The following is a 22,307-nucleotide window of genomic DNA, read 5'->3' on the forward strand; positions in this document are numbered from 1 at the left end:
CTGCCATGGATCGTAATTGTTCAGTTCTTCTCAACAAAGCAACTGCTAGACTTCAGACATGCTGCATGAGATTTCCTCAGAGGCTTCGTTATTCGAGTTAAAACTAATTAGATTAAACAATCATTTAATGATTTAGTTAGCATTTGTATCACTCTCTAGGCAGCTATACAGAAAAGTAGTTTTATATCACTCAGAAAGCAATCCCTGCAGAAAGTGAGTGTACCCAATATACTTTAGATATATTTAACTTGGCCTTTGTCAACATCTAAGGGTCCTCTAAAATTTTCTGAGCTTTGAGCAGTGAGTGGTGGCGCACATCTTTACCTCCAGCACTTAGGAGCTGAAGTTAGATGGGTCTCTGTGAGTTGGAGGCCAGCCAAGGCTACACCCCAAGATCCTATCTCTGCACACACACACAGAGTTTAGAAAGGTAACTTAGCAGTTAAGGACACTGGCTGCTCCTCCAGAGGACACAAGTTGGATTCCTAGCACATGTCTGGTATCTCACAACTGTCCAGAGGATCTACTACCCTGTCCTGGCCTCTGTGGGTCTAAGTCACATTATGCAGCCAATATACCCGTACACATAAAGTAATAAAATAAGTTTATAAATGTTTTAAATAAACAAAATACTAATAAACCATCCCCAAACAACCAAATAAAAACAGTCTAGGAGCTCAAGAAAAATGAAAATTGATTAACACTGTTGAATAGCACTCTACTTTCAATATTATTCATTTTCCACAGAAAAGATTTTGAACATTTAAACATAAAGAAACTGAAAGTTATGAGTTGGGTGTGGTGGTGCATGCCTGTAATCCCAGCACTCTGGGAGGCAGAGGCAGGCAGATCTCTGTGAGGCCAGCCAGGTCTACAAAAAGAGTCCAGGTCAGCCAAGGCTACACCAAGAAACCCTGTCTCAAAAAAACAAACAAACAAACAAAAAAAAACAACATAAAAACTAAAGAAAAACATAACAGAAAACAAAACAAGAAAGAAATTGAAGGCTATAAAACTTAAAATAGTTAACTCATTTACACAGCTAAGACAAAGTCAGGATACAAAATGGAGCCTGCTGCTGCACCATCACCAGCTCTCTGTCATTCCCACTGCTGCAAGAGATGCCGGTTCTCTGGAAGAAAGTATCTTTGTTGTTCTTATGTGTGTCTGTGACTATGGGAAAAATTCTATCTAATGTGTTTCTTACACGTCCTTTTGTTTCCCATTTAGAGATATAGAGAGCTTGACTGCTGATAATAGCATGAAATATATTAAATGTTTGGGATCAAATGGAGTTTTAAAATAAGATTTATTTGTGTGTGTGAGAAACAGACAGACAGACAGAGCATGTACTATATGTGTGTGGGTACCCATGGCAGCCATGGGCATCAGAAGAATTGGGCATCAGATTCCCTGGATCTGGAGTTACAGGCAGTTAGTTACGAGCAACCCAAGGTGGCTCTGAACTCTGATCCTGAAAACATCCAGTGGTTTTAACTTCACAATGAATTCCCTCAACTTGGTAAGCAATTTCTCAAGTCAGTTCAGTGTGTCACATGCAATCATATGAACTTGCCAATAGTCAACCATTCTTGATACATGAAAAGGAAATTTCACTGGTTCCAAAACTGTATGAGAATCCGCTGAATACCACAACACAATGTACAACAATGTAATTTTCAGGACTCTCTTGAAAAGGTAAGTTTAGCGATGGTACTTGGAAGCCTCCATTTTTTATTTAATCATACTATATTATATGGTATGTGTTACATACACACACATATATATGTGCCATAACTGCGCCATTTTGCGTGAGCAGTTGAAAGAGTCTATTGGGCTATAAAAGTGCAGCTCTGAGTGCTTCTAGAGACTCAGGGTCAGAAAGAGGTGGGGGTACCGCGGAACTCCTGCCTGACTCTGGCGTGTGTCTCCTTAGAAAAAAGGCGACAAGTCGAAACATGAGTTTCGGAACCACATTGTAGCCTGCGTGTTTGGAGACTCCCAGTCTGCCCTGGTGGGGCTTAGGAACTTTGTGATGCCCCTGAGAGCCAGCAACTACACCCGGCATGAGCTGAAAGACATCGTGTTTATTGGGGCTCTGGAGTACCTACAGAGAGAATGGCGATTTCTCCGCAACTTTCCCAGGATATACATCATGCCTGTAAGAAACACGTGAGGATAATGATGATAAGCTATATTATAGTGATATATATAGTTTATAGTTATATAGCATCTATTGTGTGACAGAGACCAGTTTATCTATATTACTTCATTTAATCTTCTAAATAATCTTGTGAGGTAGTGTATAAATACACTGAACCTTTGGTGTGGGAACAGTAGGTTTCCAAATAGACAGCTTATCCAAGATCACAGAGCAGCTGAGTGGAAAGAGTGGGATTTTTTTTTTCAAGAGAGGGTTTCTCTGTGTAGCCTTGGGCTGTCTTGGACCCGTTTGGCAGACCAGGCTGGCCTTGAACTCACAGAGATCCACCTGCCTCTGCCTCCCAGAGTGCTAGCATTACAGGATACACCACTACAGCCCTCAAGAGTGAGATTTAAATCTAGATGTTACAGCTCCTGACCTTGGTTCAGACCACCATGTTTTATGGGCTGTGTACAAAGTAGAATTTTTCCATGTTTTTGAGTCTGCTTCTCCTTTATTGGTTAAATCTGAGCTGGTGCTGCCTGGGCCTTCGGGCTCTAGCTTTCTCATCTTTTCTGGTCACATCTTAATGGAACACAGCTTCACGTGGGCACTCACAGGGAGGATATGCAGAGGAGGGGCCGGGTCTACCTATTGAAATGGACCTGTGGATGGGATGCCATTTTGCCATTGTGACTCTGCTGAGAGGTGGGACCTAAAGGAAGTGATCAGGCATGAGGACTCTTCCTCATGTGTTAATGGTGTGACCACGAGAATGGGGCTAGTTGCTCAGGGAGTGGGTTCCTGATGTAATGGGAAGTTGGCCTCATGCTTTGTCCTGTGTGTGTCAAGTATCCCCTCCCCTGCCACACTAAGATGCAGCAGAAAGGCCTTCATAAGACTGATCCTTCAATCGTGGATTTCCTAGACTGCAGAATTATGAGAACTGAATTTCTCTTCTTTATAAATTACTCAGTCTGTGGCATTCTGTTACAGAAGCAGAAGGATGGGCTAAGGGGGAAGACTCTGTGTGTGCGTCCGTGCACACATGTAGTATTCTAGATGATATTTTATTTGTCTCTAACTTTCATAGATTTCTATCCCAAGCTATGCCATTATTTCTCTGGATAAAAAGCCCATTATATACACTGCAAAATGCACCAAAGCATTTGAATTTTGGTGAAATAATACTGGCAATATGTGAGAAATGTTGATTCTCAAAAAAAAGCGTATTGGATTTTCTGTTTTTAAAAAAGCCACCATAAAGTTCCCTGCTCCTGTCTGCTTCTACACGACAGGAGAGAAGGGGCCTAGAGGTCTCCAGCTTTAGCTAGTGTTGTGAATGCTCAGTGTTAGATGCCATCACAGGGTGTTTCTGTGACAGACCTGATTTGGGGGGGAGTGAGGAAGGACCTTGGAACTTTGGGCTAGAGAGCCATTGAGTGTTTAGAGCTTAATGAACATTGGTTGAACTTCGAGGATAATGCTGAGAGCAGCGTAGAAAATGAAGGCTTAGTTGGGCCAGGCCTGTAATCCCAGCACTCCAGGAGGCAGAGGCAGGCAGATCTCTGTGAGTTCAAGACCAGCTTGGCCTTCAAAGTGAGTCTAGGACAGCCAAGGTTACACAGAGAAACCCTGTCTTGAAAAACCAAAAGCCAAAAACAAGGAAAGAAAGAAAGAAAGAAAGAAAGAAAGAAAGAAAGAAAGAAAGACAGAAAGAAAGAGAAAGAGAAAAGGAAAAAAAAGAAAAAACCCACAAAGGCTTGTAGAGTTTCAGAAGGAATTTGGAGAGTCCATTAAAGACTCCATCAGTGCTGTTCAATATTTTGACCTTTAAGGTAGATGGGGTTGAAGAATTGGCTGTGGTTAAGAAGAGTACAGAACCACTAAGGTAAATGTCTGCTTTACTGGGTCAATTGACCCTGGTTTGCTGGAACTGAGAAATAAGTGTTGATTAAGAAGAGAGCAGAATCACTGAGGATCATAAATTTGGGGGCATTTTCTCAGGCTAATCACTTACCAGGGCTCCACCTTATGCTAGCAATTGAACTTGGTAATATGTAAGATTCTTCTTCATGATATCAGTTTGGAGGCATGGAGGAGTCATAGGGAGCAGCTGAGACTTGTCATTGTGAGAGGCCAGGAAAGGCCACTGGTGAAGGTGCAGCCTCAGCTGAAGTAGAAGTCCCAGGACTGAAGGGGTCATAGAGAGAAGTTGAGGCTTGGCACCGTGTAGCAGGGTTAGTGCCCCCAAAGAGAGCCTAGGAGGGGATATTGGCAGAACTACGGCCCAGTGGCAGGAGGAGGAGAACCCACGTTGGAAATTCTACCACCTGAGACAACCACCAAGGACAGCAGCAGCTGTGGAGTGGAACTGGTCTGAGCCTATGACATAAGCTATGTATTCTATAGGCCTCTTGGAGCCTAGATTGGGTTTGGACCCCAGAATTCTGAGACCGAACAAGATACTGTTGGGGTTTGCTTTACTCCACTTTGATTCAGACTCTGACCTGATTCTTCCTGGAGTAAGAAAGTATTTAACTTTTTTTTTAATTTTATAGGATCTCATGATTAAGAGACATTGGAGAGTTTAGAAAGATTGGATATTTTGGGGAGGCTTTGAACATTGACAGAGACTATGGCTGTTTTAGAGAGACTGAATTTTTAGAGACTGTGGGACTTTTTAAAAAGTATTTGTTTTATGTTGTGATGTATGAGTTTGTGGGGATGAACAAGAAAGGAAAGGTCATGGATTAGCAAGTGACAAACTGTGTGTCAAATTGATGGGTGGTCAATTGTGCTGGCTAGTGCTATATCAGCTTATCACAAGCTAGAGTCATTTGGGAAGAAGGAACATCAGTTGAGAAAATGCTCCCAGAAGACTGGCTTGTGGGAAAGCCTGTGGTACATTTTCTTGGTTGTTGTTTGATGTGGGGGGAACCACCTCTGGGCTGGTGGTCTTTGGTGCTGTAAGAAAGTAGACTGAGCAAACCTTGAGGAGTAAAGTAGTAGGAATCATTCCTGTTGGCATACTTTTTAAACTATTTTATTTATGCTTCTTACACTCCTAGCCCCTTCTCCACCCAATCCCTTCCAAAACTTTAGTACCAAGTAGGACAAAAAGGAGGTTAGTGGGGAGAGGAGACATAGTTCTATTAGACTATTTCCTGCTGGTTAGGGTTGTTGGGTTCCTTGGGGGCAAGTCCAATCTTCATTTCAGGATATCTCCAGCTTCTTCTTAGCAAACTTCCTCAACAGCAACCAGGAGCAGTAGGGGGAAAGCACCAGCAGCCTTCTTTCTTTGAGCCCCCCCGTCACTCTCTGGGCTCTGGCATTTATTCCCTCTCCAGAGTCCTCAGAATTAAACAATCTGCTGCTGATGAAGAGAGCCTCTCAGAGCCTGCATGAGGCAAACAGTTTGCTGCTGTGGACAATTTGAATCAGTGCCATATACTACACACCGGGATCAAAACAAAAACATGTTTACATCCACAACACATTCCTCCATGGTTTCTTGCTTCTGTGTTTCTGCCCTGCTTGAGTTCCTACCTTGACCTCCTTTTGTGATGGACTGTGATGTGTTACTATAAGCTGAACTAAAGATAACCCTTCCCTCCACAAGTTGCTTTTGGTCATGGTGTTTCATCACAGCAATAGAAATGCTAAGACAAGCCTCCAGGCAACTAAAGATGGGGCTGCACTGATAGCTATTTGGAGAAGAGGAGTGAGGAGGGCTACTTGCAAGAGTGGGTGATATAGAATTCACTTTTAGCTCCATGATGTCTTCTTCCTTTAACTTTTTCTCATCATGTCACCTTTTGCTTTCTTTTCTCGTACTTGAGTTGTCAAATGGATTTTTGTTTGTTTGTTGAGATAAGGTTTCACTGTGTATCCCTGGTTGTCCTGGAACTAACTCTGTAGACCATTTGGCCTTGAAATTAGAGATCTGCCTGTCACTGCCTCCCGAGTGCTGTGTTTAAAGGCCTGTGCCATCACCCCTATTACTAAAATGGGTTTTAGCTCCCCCTGACTCCCCTTCATCTCATCCAAAGTTGTCTTCTGAGAGGGGTGTAGTAGGGCATGTGTTTTTCCTCCCAGCCTGAAACTCCTGGAATAATGACTCATGAGACTCAAAATATATTTATTTACAAGTACCTAGGCCATATAGCTAGGCTCCTCTCTGACTAGCTCAGAACTTAAAATAACCCATTTATACTAATCTACATTCTGCCACATGGCTGGTTACCTCTGCTCAGGTACCATGTATCTGTCCTTCTCACATATTCCCTGGGGAATTATGCCTGCCTGCTCTATCCCAGAATACTGCTGGATGTCCCTCTTTCTATTCTACCCTTTCCTATAGGACCTAGATTTTTAAATTGACAGACAATGCATCCATACAATACACAAGATATTATCTCTATTGAGAGGTCTGTCTGTTCATAGTAAGATATTAACTATTGATCAGGACAGTGTCTCAGACAACTGATAACTAAGTTTTAGTCAAGCCAGTAGAGGCTTTAACTAAAAACTGTATCACCCCCCCCCAAAAAAAAACAAAACAAAACCCACCACCATGAACCATGATACCCATGTGACAACCCCTTCACCATGTGGAATTCTCTCCTTAGGGATCTGCACTCTATACTGGAGACCTGCATGCAGTCAACATAGAACAGTGTTCCATGTGCGCTATCTTAGCCACCCCGTCCAAGCCACTGAGCAGCCAGTTCCTAGTGGACACTGAGACTATCATGGCCACCCTCAACATCCAGTCCCTGAGGATCAGATGCCATACCTCAGTGCCTTCAGTGCCAGGTCAGAACTCCTGAGAGGAAGAGCCTAGGGAGGGTGGGATAAAGAAAGATAATTAGCCTGTCCACAAATACTTGAGTTGTGAGGAGGAAGAAGGATTAGGACAGATGTCTCAGATTCTCTGACTCTTACAATACTATGGTAGGAATAATCCAGTTATTTCCTCTGGAATTCTAAGTCAAATGAAAACCCATATCAATCTTCCAGGTGGAATTCATATAAACTGTTTTTTTTTTATTTTAAGGGGAAAATACACTGAAATGTAAGAGACATTATTTTTGCTATTATTAAAAAATAATTTTATTCATTATTGGGAAAAATTTGCTAATATTGGAAAGCATAGGAACTACTGTATTATTGCAACAAGAGATATTATTAATCAATTCTCATTGACTCTTACAGATGCTATTCAGTTATTGTTTTATTTTTTTTATTTTTATTTTTTTTAATGTGCATCAGTGTGAAGGTGTCAGATCCCAGATCCCTTGGAACTTGAGTTACAGACAGTCGTGAGCTGCCTTGTGGGAATTGAACCAGAGTCCTTGGGAAGAGCAGACAGTGCTCTTAACCACTGAGCCATCTCTCCAGCCCTCAGTTATTGTTTTAAAGCCTTAACTTCCTTTATAGGTTAGAAAGATACTAAAAATTGATTCTAATTTTTTTTTTGAGACAGTGTCTTACTATGTCCTGGAACTCTGTATGTATTGTACTATTGTCCTGGAACTCTGTATGTATAGGCTGGCCTTGAACTCACAAAGATCCACCTGCCTCTGCCTCCTGAGTGCTGAGGTTAAAGGTGTGCCCACCAAGCTCAGCCAAATGTTATTTTGTTTTGTCTTGTTTTTATAGCTAGTGATTATCCATCTTTTACTAATTCTGGGAAAAGATACTGATTTTCTGTGATGTATTAGGTCTCTGTCCAGAGCCAGAAGTTGGTGCATAATGGACTAATTGATTGTTGGACAGGCTTCTTATTCTTTCCCTAGGTCAGTGGTGACAGTTTGGTTGTCTTAACTGGAGAGTTCCTGCCAGTTTAGTTGGTAGGATCACACATGCTGTTTGTTAAGCAGCTTTCAGTACACAGGGCAGCCCCACATGATAAAGGTCAGTAATTCTGAGATTGAGCAAGTTTGTCCCTTGCATCTGGTGAGCCTTTGATGGAGTCAGGAGATCTTCCACATCCTGACGTTCTGCTAAACTCACATAGGAAGCCAACTTAACTGTAAAATACAGACTCATTCCAGGATGATGGGCTTGGGTGAAAAGAAGTGAGGACTCCATAAGGGCATCCAAAGGAGCCATATGAGCACCAGGCCTCCTGGACACGTACATGGGAGGCTTGAAGGGTCGCCAGTGATGCCCTGGTTAGTACCCTGTCACACTGCAGGGGCAACAGTTAGCAAACCTAGGCAGCGAACTAAATCATTTGAACATAGATGATAATTAAGTTTCTTATCTTGCAGGACTCTGCTTGTTACCCTCCCCACATCAAAGACTATTCTTTACAGAATCCCAAGGCATTCCAGGCAGAGACAGGGTTCTCAGAGCAGGGTGCCACTAGGTTCTGAAGAGTGGAAAGAAGACATGAGCAATATACACCAGAGGCTCTTGAAGCGACAGATAACACAGAGCTAGGAGCCTATTGCAGGGTCTCTAGAAGCACTCACGAAACAGCAGCACCAGCTCATCAGCAGTCTTCTAAAAGTTCTCTGAGAATGTTAACGTGGCTGTGATAGCACTCAAACACCTTGCTTCTCAGAGACACCACACCACACCACACCATCCCTCCCAAAAAGAGAGGAGACCAAATATACATTCAACTCTCTGTACCAAAGGTTCTTCATCTATTGATTCAAGCCAACCACAGACAGAATGAATTCAGGGGAAAATACATCTATATCAACCATCTAAGCATTTACAGACCCTACTTTGTTGTTCTTCAAACCTTAGTATTATAGATATTTACACTATATTAGGTATCATAGGCCCTCTGAGGTAATGTGAGGTCCTTGGGAGAATGCCCACTGGTGATATGCAAGTAACTATGAAAGGTCTTGAGCATCCAAGGATTGATAGTTATGGGGACTCCAATTTCTGTAGCTATCAAGGGACAATTATAACATCTTTTGCTAAATGCAGAAATGAATTTGGGATTTGGACCAGAAAGTAACTTTGCATTGGATCACATTGTGTTACTGTATATCTGACCGACTTTGACTTTTATGAGCTGTTTATTTGCACTTGTTGTCTCTTTGTTCTTTGTAGGAGAAAAGAATGCAAAATGCTTTCTTAAAAAAAGTACAAAAGAAAGCTACCAGCAGATCCCCATTCTCACTGAACTAAGTAAGTTCTGTTTCAAGCTGAATGTTCAAGGGAGAGACTTCTAGTTGATGCCTCAGGTTCTTTCTAGAATCTGCAGGCAGGGGCTACAGAACAAGAATGGGCTCCAGAGACCTTATGGGGCTGTTTGGATACTCTGTTGGCCTTCTACTCAACTAGAGACATCATGCATTGAAGCTTGTTCTAAGCATCTAAACCTATGCCTGTCAGTCTATTGCAACCACCTTGAAGCTTAGATGGCCACAAGTTTAATGTGTATCTTAATTGTTTCTTCCCTTTTAACCATCTCTAACTTCCAAGATATAATACATTACATGCATAGTGAGAAGAAATGGTTAATTAAGTTGGTGGGCAGGAGATGAGGTGTGTCTAGCCGCTTGGCAGGGACCACAGGATTTATTCAGTTAAAGACCTTCTGGAAACAGACACCCACCATCACATTAGCTAACAAAACATCTTCCAGACCATCCCCTCTTTGCTCCTCTTTGCTGGAAAGGGTCAGGGTGAAATAGGGGCGCTATGGATCTATCTAGCTTTGGTATAACATATGCAACCTAAGGGAGAATGGATAGGAATTTTGAGGCCAATGGTTTAAATGACCTAGCAGAATTAAGACAAAGTTTTATGGTATGTATATGTATAAGTTAGAGGACATGGACAGTTGGTTTTCTCCTCTAACCACATGTGTCCCAGGGATCAAACTCCGGTTATCAAGCCTGGAAGCAAGTACTTTTACCCATTGAGCCTTCTCTCCAGACCCCACTTTATTTTTTGAGACAGGGTCTCTCATTGGCCTGGAGCTCACCAAGTGAACTAGTGTGGCTGGTAGTGCTCCAGGGTCCATCTGCCTCTTTATCCCAGCACTGAGACTATAAGCATGGACCACCAACCCAGCCTCTCTTTGTTTTAATTTTTAATTATATTTTAATTGATGTTTATGGGTGTTTTGTGTGAATGCCTGTATATCATGTGACTGCCTAGTGCTCACAGAGGCCAAAAGGAAATATGGGATCCCCTGGAACTGGAGTTTCAGACAATTGTGAGCCACCATGTGGATGCTGGGAAATGATCCTAAGTCCTCTGGAAGAGCAGCCAAATGCCCTTAACTGCCGAGGCATCTTTTTTTTTTTTTTTTTTTTTTAGTCTTGTAGCTTTTTAAACATAGATTCAGACAACTCTTCCTGCTGTGTGGTAAGCCATTTACTGACTGAGCTATGTCTTTATGTCACTCCATAGTGACATGGGACCCTCTCCCCCACAGAGCTTTGCTGTGCCAGAGAGGATAGGGTTTAAGAGTATAGACAGCAATCTCTCATTTCCCATGTGTGCTGTCCCTGCCTTTCCATCTTGTTGCCTTGCAGAGAATCCCTCCAACATCCACTTTATTGAGCAGATCGGTGGACTGGATGAGAAAGTCAAAGGAACTAGCTTACATCTCAGCACTGCATTCTCCACGGGCACCGTCTTTTCAGGAAACTTCTTGGATTCTCTCCTGGCTACGGTAGGTGCAGATGAGCCAGAGACCCCAGAGCAAGCCCTCCTGGAGAGGCTGCAGCTCACAGTTCTAACCTCATTTTAATTTTCCAAAAAGGCAACTCTGCAAGCTTTTCATTTTTTTTAATGTTTTCACACTTTCAAGATTATAATCTTTCAGTCCTGGTGCAGAGATCCTAGATGCCTGGGGACATGGGTACCGAACTTGGATCTTCACATTCATCTGGGAAGACTAGGCCTCTTGGTGACAGAGCTCTATAGATCATCCTAGTAGCTCATATAAGGAGACACAGGACTTTCAAGGGAAAAGGTTTGGCCTTGGATAGGAGCATGAGGTTTGTTGAGATCTAAGTCAAGTCTTCCTCTGCATTGCCCCTCTCTTGGGCTCCATTTTAAGCACCTGGTGATGGCTCAGGAAGTCTATGGCAGTAACCAGATGCCTGGCATGCATTATAGGGATTCCCATAGATAGAGTCATGTTGTATAAAATATATTAAGACTCTTAAAGGCTTCTCTACCCTGGCTAGTTCCCAAATAATTCACTGAGAGACTGTAATTTGTTTTATAAGCTTTAAAGCGCTAGAGCTGGGCAGATATCCACCCTCTAAGCTATTTTACTATCTTCCAGCTACATATCCTAAGTTACTTGCCAATAAGTTATCCTGTCTGGGCTGGATCGCTCCATCAGTCTGTACTCATGGCCACATGCTCATGGTTCATTCTGTCCCATGGTTACTTCCTTCTTTCTTGTATCCTCTCCTCTTGCTGCATCTTCTCTTTCCTCTCCCTCATGATTTCCCAAGCCCTGCCTACCTCTTTTCTGCCCAGCCCAGGCTGTCAGCAGCATTATTAACCAATCAGGAATAATTGGGAGGCAAAGTTACATAGCATCACTTGTTGTATGTGAGAATGTGCTTGTCTGGGGTGTAACCAGATTAACCAGATCTTGGGGGCCAGTTATTAGCATTAGAATACATAGTACCTGACCAACCCAAACAGAGTCCACTCTGAAATAGCAGTTGAACATCCACATTGTTCTGTGCACTGTGCAAGGATACAGCAGTAACTGGCTTAAACATGGGTGACTAGTAACATAGAAAAAATGTATACAAGGGCAAAGGTCAGGGGAGATAGGAAATATGGGACTTCAGGAAAGGGGTTTCCATTATGACCAGGGAAGGGGATGACAGATAATGACACATGGCAAGTCATTATCTGGAGGAGAGTGGATGCCACTCAGAGCCTTGTGGAAGAATGTTCTATGCAAGAGTAAGGTAAGAGCTTACCCAGGGTATCTGAGGAATTTGAATTTATCTTAGCCCCAGAGAGTCTATGTGCAGCCGTTTGTGAATGAATGACTGTACAAACTCCTGAAAGGAAATCACACAATCCATCACCTCACAGATTCCTCCCTCTAGGATATTTCAAGAGAAGGTTACAAAAAGACCAAACATCAATATACAGATCTTAAATGCACAAGGCTCTGAGGAAAGTTAGGGAAACACTCTGCTTTCTGTAATTCCACATGGAGAATTAGGCATTATTCCTGAAGTGTGTGGTTGCCTCAAACTGCCTCAAAGGCAGTTTGCACACTTAGGATAGCATGGCTGGTACATGTACAAGTCTCTTCATGGCCTCCATGCTCTTTAGTCCTGAGGAGATTACATGGCTCTATTCCCCTTAGCCACAGGGAACATCACAAAGACCCCATTGAGCTCTCAGATAAACACCATCACCTTGGTACTGTTAGACGAGCCGACAGGCCATCCTGAAGGGTAAGCAACATTAATCCTGTCCAAGATGCACATGTTTGCATTGAAGGGAGTCAATTCAGGTTACTTTTCTGAGCTAAGCCTTGGTAGCTTTGTAACTGGATGCCACCAAGGTGTCAGTCAGCCTTCTAACAGTTAAACTGGCATAAGAGGCAGAAGGTGACTGTTGATAAGCTTGACCTGTTGGAGAGAGATATTGTAGAAGGGGTGCAGTTCTCTGTTATCTTCAGATTCTTTTAGGCTGTGGACAGCCTAAAAATTGAGATGTAAATCACTGTCTACTAGTCCACACACTCACAGCAAAAAAGCCAAAAGTTCTATTTAGTTGTCAAAAGAACAGTGTCTTAGTGCATTTTTATATTGTGATAGCAAAATGTGTGTGGCTGAGTAATTTGTAAACAACAGACTGTACTTGGCTCAGAGTCTGGAGGCTCCGAAGCCCAAGGGCAGTGCTGGCATCACTTGGTATGTCGTGCAGGAGCTTCCTGCTGTGGTTTTCACTGTAAAGAAGAGACGAAGGGGTGAGGGGTCAAGCATCCTTTTCAATCAAGAGTCTATTCCTCTGGTAAGTCACACTCCAATTAGACGATGGATTGACCCGTTCATGGGTGTTCTGCACTCATAACTAATGAGGCATAAATGTCCCACCACTTAACACCACTGCCTGGTGAATTAAGTGTTCCACGCATGCTTTTTGAGGGATATGTTGTAACCATAGCTGGAAGGATAGATGGAAAAAGAGCTGGAATTGTAGAAATTAAAAAATAACAGGCTGGGTGTTGGTGGTACACACAGCTTTAATCCCAGCACTCAGGGAGGCAGAGGCAGGGAGATCTCTGTGAGTTTGAGGCCAGCCTGGTCTACAGAGTGAGTTCTAGGACAGCCAAGGCTATACAGAGAAACTCTGTCTTGAAACAGAAATAAATAAGTAAATAAATAAATAAATAATGAGGAAAAGAAAAATAAATAAAAATAACACATACTATAAGCCATCATAGAAACACATTTTCATATAGTCTTGAACTAGATGTTGGCACTATGACTTGGTGATGCCTCCCGTCTACTCCCTGTGTAAACTTGAGCTTGGTCATGTACAGTCTGAGTGCCACATCCTCCCAGCATGTCTTTGTTTACTGGACAAGTGGGTTTTTGTCAGTGGAAGATGCCGACATCTTCCTAGGGAGGAAAATAAGCTACATAAAACCTCAGAAGAAGATGGGAAAGAGACAAGGCTACAAAGGTGTGTCCTTTAGAGGAGTTTCTCACATGAGTTGAAAAGTAAGGCTGGCCATCAACTAACCACTAAGACACCTTAGTACTACATGTTCAACTTAGGGCTGTGTCTTGGTTAAATGGGTAAGAGCCTGGGTAGCAATGGAGCATCAGTGGAAGGTACCCTTATTCTATTGGATCTTGGACTGCTAAACACTCACCCAGTGCCTTATGCCCCAGCTATTCAATCTCAGTGATGTGTGGCACAGCGACATGAACACACTGCAATACAGTGATATGATGAGCTGAACCAAACCCTTGAAAATAATCAGAGAGAGTGCTGTGTTCTCTTTTCTCCTTCCCACTAGACTTGCCAGCCTCCTAGTGCTATGGCTTCTAATCACCTCATCCACATGGAAAAAGAAACAGCCAAGGCTCTGATGGCCTTTTTCCCAAGCCTCCAGTTCCATTGACTCCTCTCTTCCTGGTACCATTTACCTTTTCACATTTTTTTTTTTATTCTTATCTCTTTGTGTATGTGTATGGCTGCTTGTATGTACACCATATGTGTCCAGTGCTCATGGAGACCAGAAGAGGGCACTGGATCCCCCCTGGAATTGGAGTTACAGGTGTTTAGCAGCTGCCAGATGTGGGTGCTAGGAACTGAATCTAGGTTCTCTGCAAAAGCAGCAAGTACTCCTAACAGCCAAGCCATGTCTCCAGACCCAAATTACACTATATTTTTAAAAATATTATGTCTAAATATTGAGGTAAGGGTTGTGCACATGAGTGCAGATACCCACAGATATCAGAAGCAGGTGCCAGATCCCCTGGAGCTAGAGTCACAGGTGGTTGTAAGTCACCCAAGGTAGGTGCTGGGGTACTCAAGTCCATTTCTCCAGCCAAGGTACCATCTCAGAGAGAGAAAACTATTTGCCATCATCGAGGTGGTACAGTAATAAAGGTTCTTTCTAAGCGCCATTTTGTTTCCCCATTCACATGTGACTTCTCAGCAAGATTGCTGGAGGAAGACAACATCTTATTCCTTCCAGTATAGTCCAGGTGGCATCAACGTGCCCTGTGGCTGCCATTCACTCCAGCCTGTGTCCTTGACAGACATTGCTGATGCCCCCGGCTCCCCTCCTCTATAGTGTACATACATGCCCAGCTTCCTCAGGCAGTCTTCTAGGCAACTTGGCCTCACAAATTCTTTTTTTTTTCTTAAGGCTTATCACATTACTTTTAGTTATGTGTATATGTCTGTGCATGGATATATGCACCTGAGCGTTGGAGCCCGTGGAGGCCAGAGGTGTGGTTTGCAGGCCTCACAGCTAGGTCAGACCATCTACTGCTTTCCTCCCTTGAAGCTTGTACAGCACCTTTGGATACCCCAAGAACTCGTCCTTGGGGAGGAGGCTTCTAGGCCAGTTCTTGCTTGTTACCTCCTCATCCTGTGTCTGAAATGTATGGTGTCTTTGGCACTAGGTTCTAACCTTCTACTTGTGGGAGGCAAGCATAGCAGGCATAGCCTACATTGTTTTAGAAACTCCTGAGTCTCCAACCACTCCATTCTGGGCACTGGGGTTTGTTAGTTATGATAGTGGGGAGTATAATCACCCTGTGTGGCATAATTCCACTTAAACTTTGAGCTTTTAGTATATTCCTCTCTGGCTTTTTCAAATATTCTTAGTATTACTTATCTCTTCTCCCCTCTTTTCTCTGTTTTACCCTCCTTTCCCAGTTAAAATCCTCTTCCCTAGGATATCTTTTTTTTTTTTTTTTGTCATAAGGCATGTTGAAATTTTTCAAATTTCAACATTTTCTTGAATCATATTCTGCACCTATTGAAATTATCATGTGATTTTTGTCTTTGGGTCCATTTATATGTTTTATCATATCTATTGACTTAGGAATGTTGAAACATCCCTGCATCTCTGGGACAGATTTTATAGATGATCTGTTTATGTCTGCATTTAGTTTTTTAAGTATTTTGAGAATTTTTGTATCTGTTCATCAGGGATATTTGTCTGTACTTTTTTTGTTTGTTTGTTTGTTTGTTTCCTGTTGCGGTTCTATTTGTTTTGGCCTTCTGTCCCAGAATTGAGTTCTTGGATTAAAGGCACGTGCCACCATTCCCAGCTTCAGTTTTTATATAATACAATAGTATACTTTTTGTGAAATTGGGTCTGCCAGAGTTTGATGCATCTGTGTTTAGGATTATAATGCCCTTCTAATTTTTCCCCTTGACTCGGATAAGGTGACTTTATTTCTTCTGATTGGTTTTGATTTGAAGTTTCTTTTTTCAGATATGAGGATATTTATGCTTGCTTGTATTCTGGTCCAGTTGCTTGGAGTACTTTTTCCATCCTTAGACTCTAAGGTGATGCCTATCCTTGAAGATTAGATGAGATGCTCATAGACAATAAAATGATAGGGTTTTTTCTTAATTTATTCAACTAACCTGTGTCTTTAGACTGGGACTTGAGGACATTAAGATTTTAAAATATTAGTATTGGCTGCTGTTATTTTGTTTGTTTGGGGCTGTTGGCATTCTTAGGTATAGTTTGTGTTTGGGTAATTGTGTCTTCTTTTTCTTTCTACAGCCTCTTGGATATGCTCATTCCTCCCTTTGCTACAAAGCATTTCACTAGGATAGATGCGGCCACAGTTAGGGCTGGGAATAGATCTCCGCAGCTGAGAATTGCCCTGGACTTTTGATAGTTATCAGCATGATGTCAGCAGGTGGATCAAATTCGGAAGCCATGTGTTTGTCCAGTGCTGTAGGCCCAAGGGTATACACGATACATCTTTGTCCCTTGAAGGTACAGAGGCAGTTCCCCTGCTTGGACCTATACCAGTGCCTGTTGGCTCCTTCCTACATTCCCAGCACACTTGGGAGAAACTGCTAGCTAAAGCAGCTACCCAGATATCCAATCTGAGAAGTTTCAGGATAATAAGAAACTTCCCAACACACAAAATGCAAAGCTGGGTGTGGCCAGCAGAGGCCACTGATAAACCAAGAAGGAAATGGGTCACTCAGAAGATAGATAAGGTGGACCTTGTACAGCATAGACCAAGAGACAGTCAGTTCACATGTCCACTGACTTCCCCATGCATGTAAGTCTCCAGTTTTCCAGGACCCAGAAAGAAACCACTGCAGCACCTCATCTTTTTACCCTTCACGTGATTGTTTTCCTACATGGTTAACAGGATTTCTATAGTTCTAGTTTTCAATTACTTATATTTTTGCTTTGTATACTTTTCTAGTTTTGTTTATACGTATTTCTATTTGGGGGCAACTATGACCTCTATGTTTCTTCACCTTATCTACGTTTAGAGGTATCTTGACATCACCTTCTTATCTTTTAATACACCCTGTTTCTACTTTTTATTCTCCTTCTTACATTTATCTAGTTTGTTTTTTTTTTTTTAACTTTTTCACTACTGGAATTTTTTTTTTTTAATTTGACTATCTTTCTCCAATCTCATGTTTTTTTTTTCTTGTTCACTCCTTCGTGCCATTATCTTTCACTTTCCTTCTTTCTGCTTTCGTCTATTTACTGTGACTTTTCTTCTGCTTCATTTACCATTCCTGCACTTGCCCTAGATAATGTTTAACTTCATAGCACATTCTACAGCCATTTTGTTCTTTTCAGATCTGTGGTCATTGATAATATACTATTAGGCTATAAATTATTCAAGCGAGTGTTTCTACCTTGTATGACTTGACGATATAGCTGCTACAGCACTTTGTTCCCTTTTTGCCGCTGTGTGCTGGAGCTGAGCTTTCGAAGCTAGACTGCTCAGTGCGAAGAGCCACATGAACAGGAAAGGCATGGGAACCAAAAGATGTACAAAACCGCAACACAACCACAAGAGAGATGAGGCCTCTACAGTATCAGAATTCATCAGCTGAACTCAAAGACATCTACTGAAATTCCACATGAGGATGCAAGAGTTCTCTGGTGAAAAGATCAGTGACTGGAACGAGGACACACGTATCAGATGAATCCGACCCTGGGTCCTTGAGGGGGAAGCAGCATTGCGAACAAAGCCAGCGGACTGAACAAGAGGGTCAAAAGGATGGACTAAAAGTCAGCCAGATGAAAGAAAGTTTAGTAAGAAAATGGACATTTTGGAAAACAAAAACAAAAAACAGATAGAAATGTGGGAAGCAAAAAATAAAATAAAACATAACAATGGAGACCATGTCCATCAGTTCTAAAACAACCTCAGCCACCAGGGAGAGGAAGATTAAACTGCACTGAGATTCTGTCTCATGCAGGGCAGCATGGCCATCAAAACAAATGACAACAAAGGCTGGCCAGGGTGTAGGGTACTGTGGACCTTAGTCACAGCTGCTGGGAAGGTAAATTTCTATAGACACTGTGAAAATCTAAAACTTTGGCTGGAAGATGACCCAGCGGTTATGAGTGCTTGCTGTACAATAACAGGGTGTAGAGTTTAGATTTCAGCACCAAATGACAGGCCGAGTGTGGACCTGTGCACACCGGATGGTGATGGAGGCAGGAGAGTTTTGCTGGCTGCTAGCCTAGCCGAAGTAATGCAAGATCCAGGGACACAGACCCTGCCTCCACACGGACCGTGTACACATACATGCACACAGAAAAAACTTTTAATGAGCTTTATTATTCTTTTAAAAAACTTGCCTCAGGAAGCAGAGGCAGGTAGATCTCTGTGAGTTCAAGGCCAAACTGGTCTACAGACTGGAGTGCTAGGACAACCAGGGCTACACAGAGAAACCCTGTCTCAGAAAATAAACAAACAAAACCCTTGCAAATTAAAATATCACATAAATATCCAAAGATTATGCAAATTAAGGAACTGATAAACAGTTAGAATTGACATTCTAAAAAAAAGTAAATATTTTTTAAATTGACTTTCTTCTAAAAATGGAATTTGTAAGTAAAAAATTAAATAAGAACTATTATGTGATCTACCTCCTAGGCATATATTCAAAGGGCTCCAAGCCAACATACTACAGAAGGACTTAGACATCTGTATTTACAGCTGTGCTGTTCACAACAGATGAGAAACAAAACCAGCCAAAAACCCATCAACATGGAAACACATAAAATGTGGTACATAAGCACAATGGAATTTTCCACAGTCATAAAGAAGAAGTCATGAGATTTACAGGAAAATGTATACACCCACAAATCATTATGTTAAGTGGAATAAGGCAAATGCAGAAAAACAAATACCATGTTTCATTCACATGCAGAATCTAAAGTTTTATATATGCATTCATGTGTGTGTGTGTGTGTGTATATGTGTGTGTGTGTGTTATTTAAAGGAGGTGGGGAATATGCAGAGCAGTAGAATGTATGCAATAGGAAAGTAGAGGCCAACTAGGGCGATAAAGGGAAGCAATTGGATGGGGGAGAACAGTGGGGAGGGGAGGAAAATATAAAGACACAAACACACACAGATACCATCATGAAACCCATTACTTTGTTTTGTCAACTTCAAAAATAAATAATGAATAAAAGTCTTAGATACTATTTAATTGTCTTAAGAAAATCAGTGGCCTTCCTGTATACAAAAGACAAAAGGGCCAAGAAAAAAATTAGGGAAACAACACCCTTCACAATAACCACAAAGGACATAAAGTACCTTGGTGTGAACCTAACCAAGCAAGTCAAAGACTTGTATGAAAAAAATTTCCAGTCTCTGAAAAAAAAAAAAGAATTAGAAGAAGATATTAGAAGATGGAAAGATCTCCCATGCTCATGGCTTGGCAGGATTAATATAGTAAAAATGGCCATCTTACCAAAAGCAATCTACAGATTCAATGCAATTCCCATCAAATTACCAACACAATTCTTTACAGACCTTGAAAGAAAAATTCTCACCTTCATATGGAACAACAAGAAACCCAGAATTGCTAAAACAATTCTCTACAGTAAAAGATCTTCAGGAGGTATCTCCATCCCTGATCTCAAGCTGTACTATAGAGCAACAATATTAAAAACTGCATGGTACTGGCATAGAGACAGATTGGTGGATCAATGGAATCGAATAGAAGACCCTGACATAAATCCACACACTTATGGACACCTGATTTTTGACAAAGATGCCAAATCCATTCATTGGAAAAAAGACAGCATCTTCAACAAATGGTGCTGGTCTAACTGGAAGTCTACATGTAGAAAAATTCAAATAGATCCATACTTATCACCCTGCACAAAACTGAAGTCCAAGTGGATCAAAGACCTCAACATAAAACCAGACACACTAAACCGCTTAGAAGAAAAAGTGGGGAATACCCTTGAACTCATTGGCACAGGAGACAACTTCCTGAACAGAACACCAACAGCACAGGCTCTAAGAGCAACAATTAATAAATAGGACCTCATGAAACTGAAAAGCTTCTGTAAAGCAAAAGACACTGTCCTCAGAACAAAACGACAGCCTACAGATTGGGAAAGGATCTTCACCAACCTGACAGAGGGCTAATATCCAGTATATATAAAGAACTAAAGAAGTTAAACAGCAAAAAATCAAGTAATCCAAATAAAAAATGGGGTACAGAGCTAAACAGAGAATTCTCTGCAGAGGAATATCGAATGGCAAAGAAACAAAGAAATGCTCAACCTCATTAGCCATCAGGGAAATGCAAATCAAAACGACCCTAAGATTTCACCTTACACCCATCAGAATGACTAAGATGAAAAAGCTCAAGAGACAACACATGCTGGAGAGGTTGTGGAGAAAGGGGAACCCTCCTCCACTGCTGGTGGGAATGTAAACTTGTACAACCACTCTGGAAAGCAATCTGGCGCTTTCTCAGACAACTAGGAATAGCACTTCCTCAAGATCCAGCTATACCACTCCTAGGCATATATCCAAAAGATTCTCAAGTACACAATAAGGACATTTGCTCAACCATGTTTGTAGCAGCCTGATTTGTAATATCCAGAAGTTGGAAACAGCCCAGATGCCCCTCAGTGGAGGAATGGATGCACAAATTGTGGTATATCTACACAGTGGAATATTACTCAGCAATAAAAAACAAGGAAATCATGAAATTTGCAGGTAAATGGTGGAATCTGGAAAAAGATTATCCGGAGTGAACTATCCCAGAAGCAGAAAGATACACATGGTATATACTCACTCATATAGACATATAATATAGGATAAGCCTACTAAAATCTGTACACCTAAAGAAACTAATCAAGAGGGAGGACTCTTGCTAAAATGCTCAATTCCTATCCAGAAAGGCAAAGAGGCTAGACATCAGAAGAAGGAGAAAAGAGGGAACAAGTCAGGAATCTGACACAGAGGACCTCTGAAAAGCTCTGCCCTGCAGACTATCAAAGCAGATGCTGAGACTTATGGGCAACCTTTCGGCAGAGTTCAGGGAATCTTATGAAAGAAGTGGGAAACAGTAAGATCTGGAGAGGACAGGAACTCCACAAGGAGAACAACAGAACCAAAAAAATCTGAACACAGGGGTCTTTCCTGAGACAGATACTCCAACCAAGGACTATGCATGGAGATAACCTAAGACCCCTGCACAGATGCAGCCCTTGGCAGTTCAGTATCCAGTATCAGATGGGTTCTATTGTAATAGGAACAGGGACTGTCTCTGACATGAACTGATTGGCCTGATCTTTTATTACCTCCCCCTGAGGGGGAAACAGCATTACCAGGCCATAGAAGACACTGCAGCCACTCCTGATGAGACCTAATTGGCTAGGATCAGAAGGAAGGAAAAGAAGTCCTCTCTTATCAGTGGACTTGGGGAGGGGTATGCATGCAGAGGGTGGAGGAAGGGAGGGATTGGGATGGGAGGAAGGAGAGAACCACAGGGGGGATACAAAGTGAATAAAGTGTAATTAATAAAGAAAAAAAAAAAGAAAACCTACTATGTAAGAAAGATTGTGGCAGTAATTCTGGAGAAGGGAGTTTATGAAGACACCTCAGAATGTATTGACTCAAGCTTGTTTCAGTGTGAGAACTTGTCCCCATTTTCTCTTTTGGTTTTATCTGGATGTCAGGTGTCTGGTTTGAATAAGAATGGCCCTTTCAGGCTCACGTATTTGAACGTTTAGTCATCAGGGAGTGGTGCTATTTGAAAGGATTAAAAGGATTAGTAGGTCTAGCCTTGCTGAAGGAAGTGTGCCACTGAGGGGTGGGCTTTGGGTTTTCAAAAGCCCACACCAGGCCCAACATCTCTCTCTATCTCTCATCCTGGCCTATGGACCAGGATGTAGAGCTCTCACTACTTCTCTGGCCCATATCTGCCTGTTGCCACTATCCTCCAGCCATGATGATGGAGTAATCTCTGAAACTGTAAGCAGGTCCACACTAAACGCTTTCTTTCACATGCATTGCCTTGGTCATGGTGTCTCTTCACAGCAACAGAAGAGTGACGAAAACAGCAAGGATTCTAAAACTCTTCTTATCTGACACCTATAACTGTTAGGATGCTGAAAAGAACTATGGCACCTCTATGTGTTCATGCGTGACATCACTGTGTGGCTTTAAGTAGGTCATTATTCAAA

General features: G+C 42.0%; 1 protein-coding gene across 1 annotated transcript in view; it reads left to right on the forward strand.

Annotated features, from left to right (window-relative positions):
- Positions 1-22,307, forward strand: part of Kcnu1 (potassium calcium-activated channel subfamily U member 1) — a 100,272-nt gene that overhangs the window by 72,113 nt on the left and 5,852 nt on the right. The window contains exons 21-24 of the mRNA XM_060381357.1: positions 1,937-2,161; positions 6,775-6,961; positions 9,224-9,301; positions 10,660-10,799. Coding sequence (XP_060237340.1) covers positions 1,937-2,161; positions 6,775-6,961; positions 9,224-9,301; positions 10,660-10,799 — 630 coding nt within the window. The remainder of the gene's footprint in view (positions 1-1,936; positions 2,162-6,774; positions 6,962-9,223; positions 9,302-10,659; positions 10,800-22,307) is intronic.

The sequence above is a fragment of the Meriones unguiculatus genome, chromosome 4 (assembly GCF_030254825.1).
Source record: "Meriones unguiculatus strain TT.TT164.6M chromosome 4, Bangor_MerUng_6.1, whole genome shotgun sequence".
NCBI lineage: Eukaryota > Metazoa > Chordata > Mammalia > Rodentia > Muridae > Meriones > Meriones unguiculatus.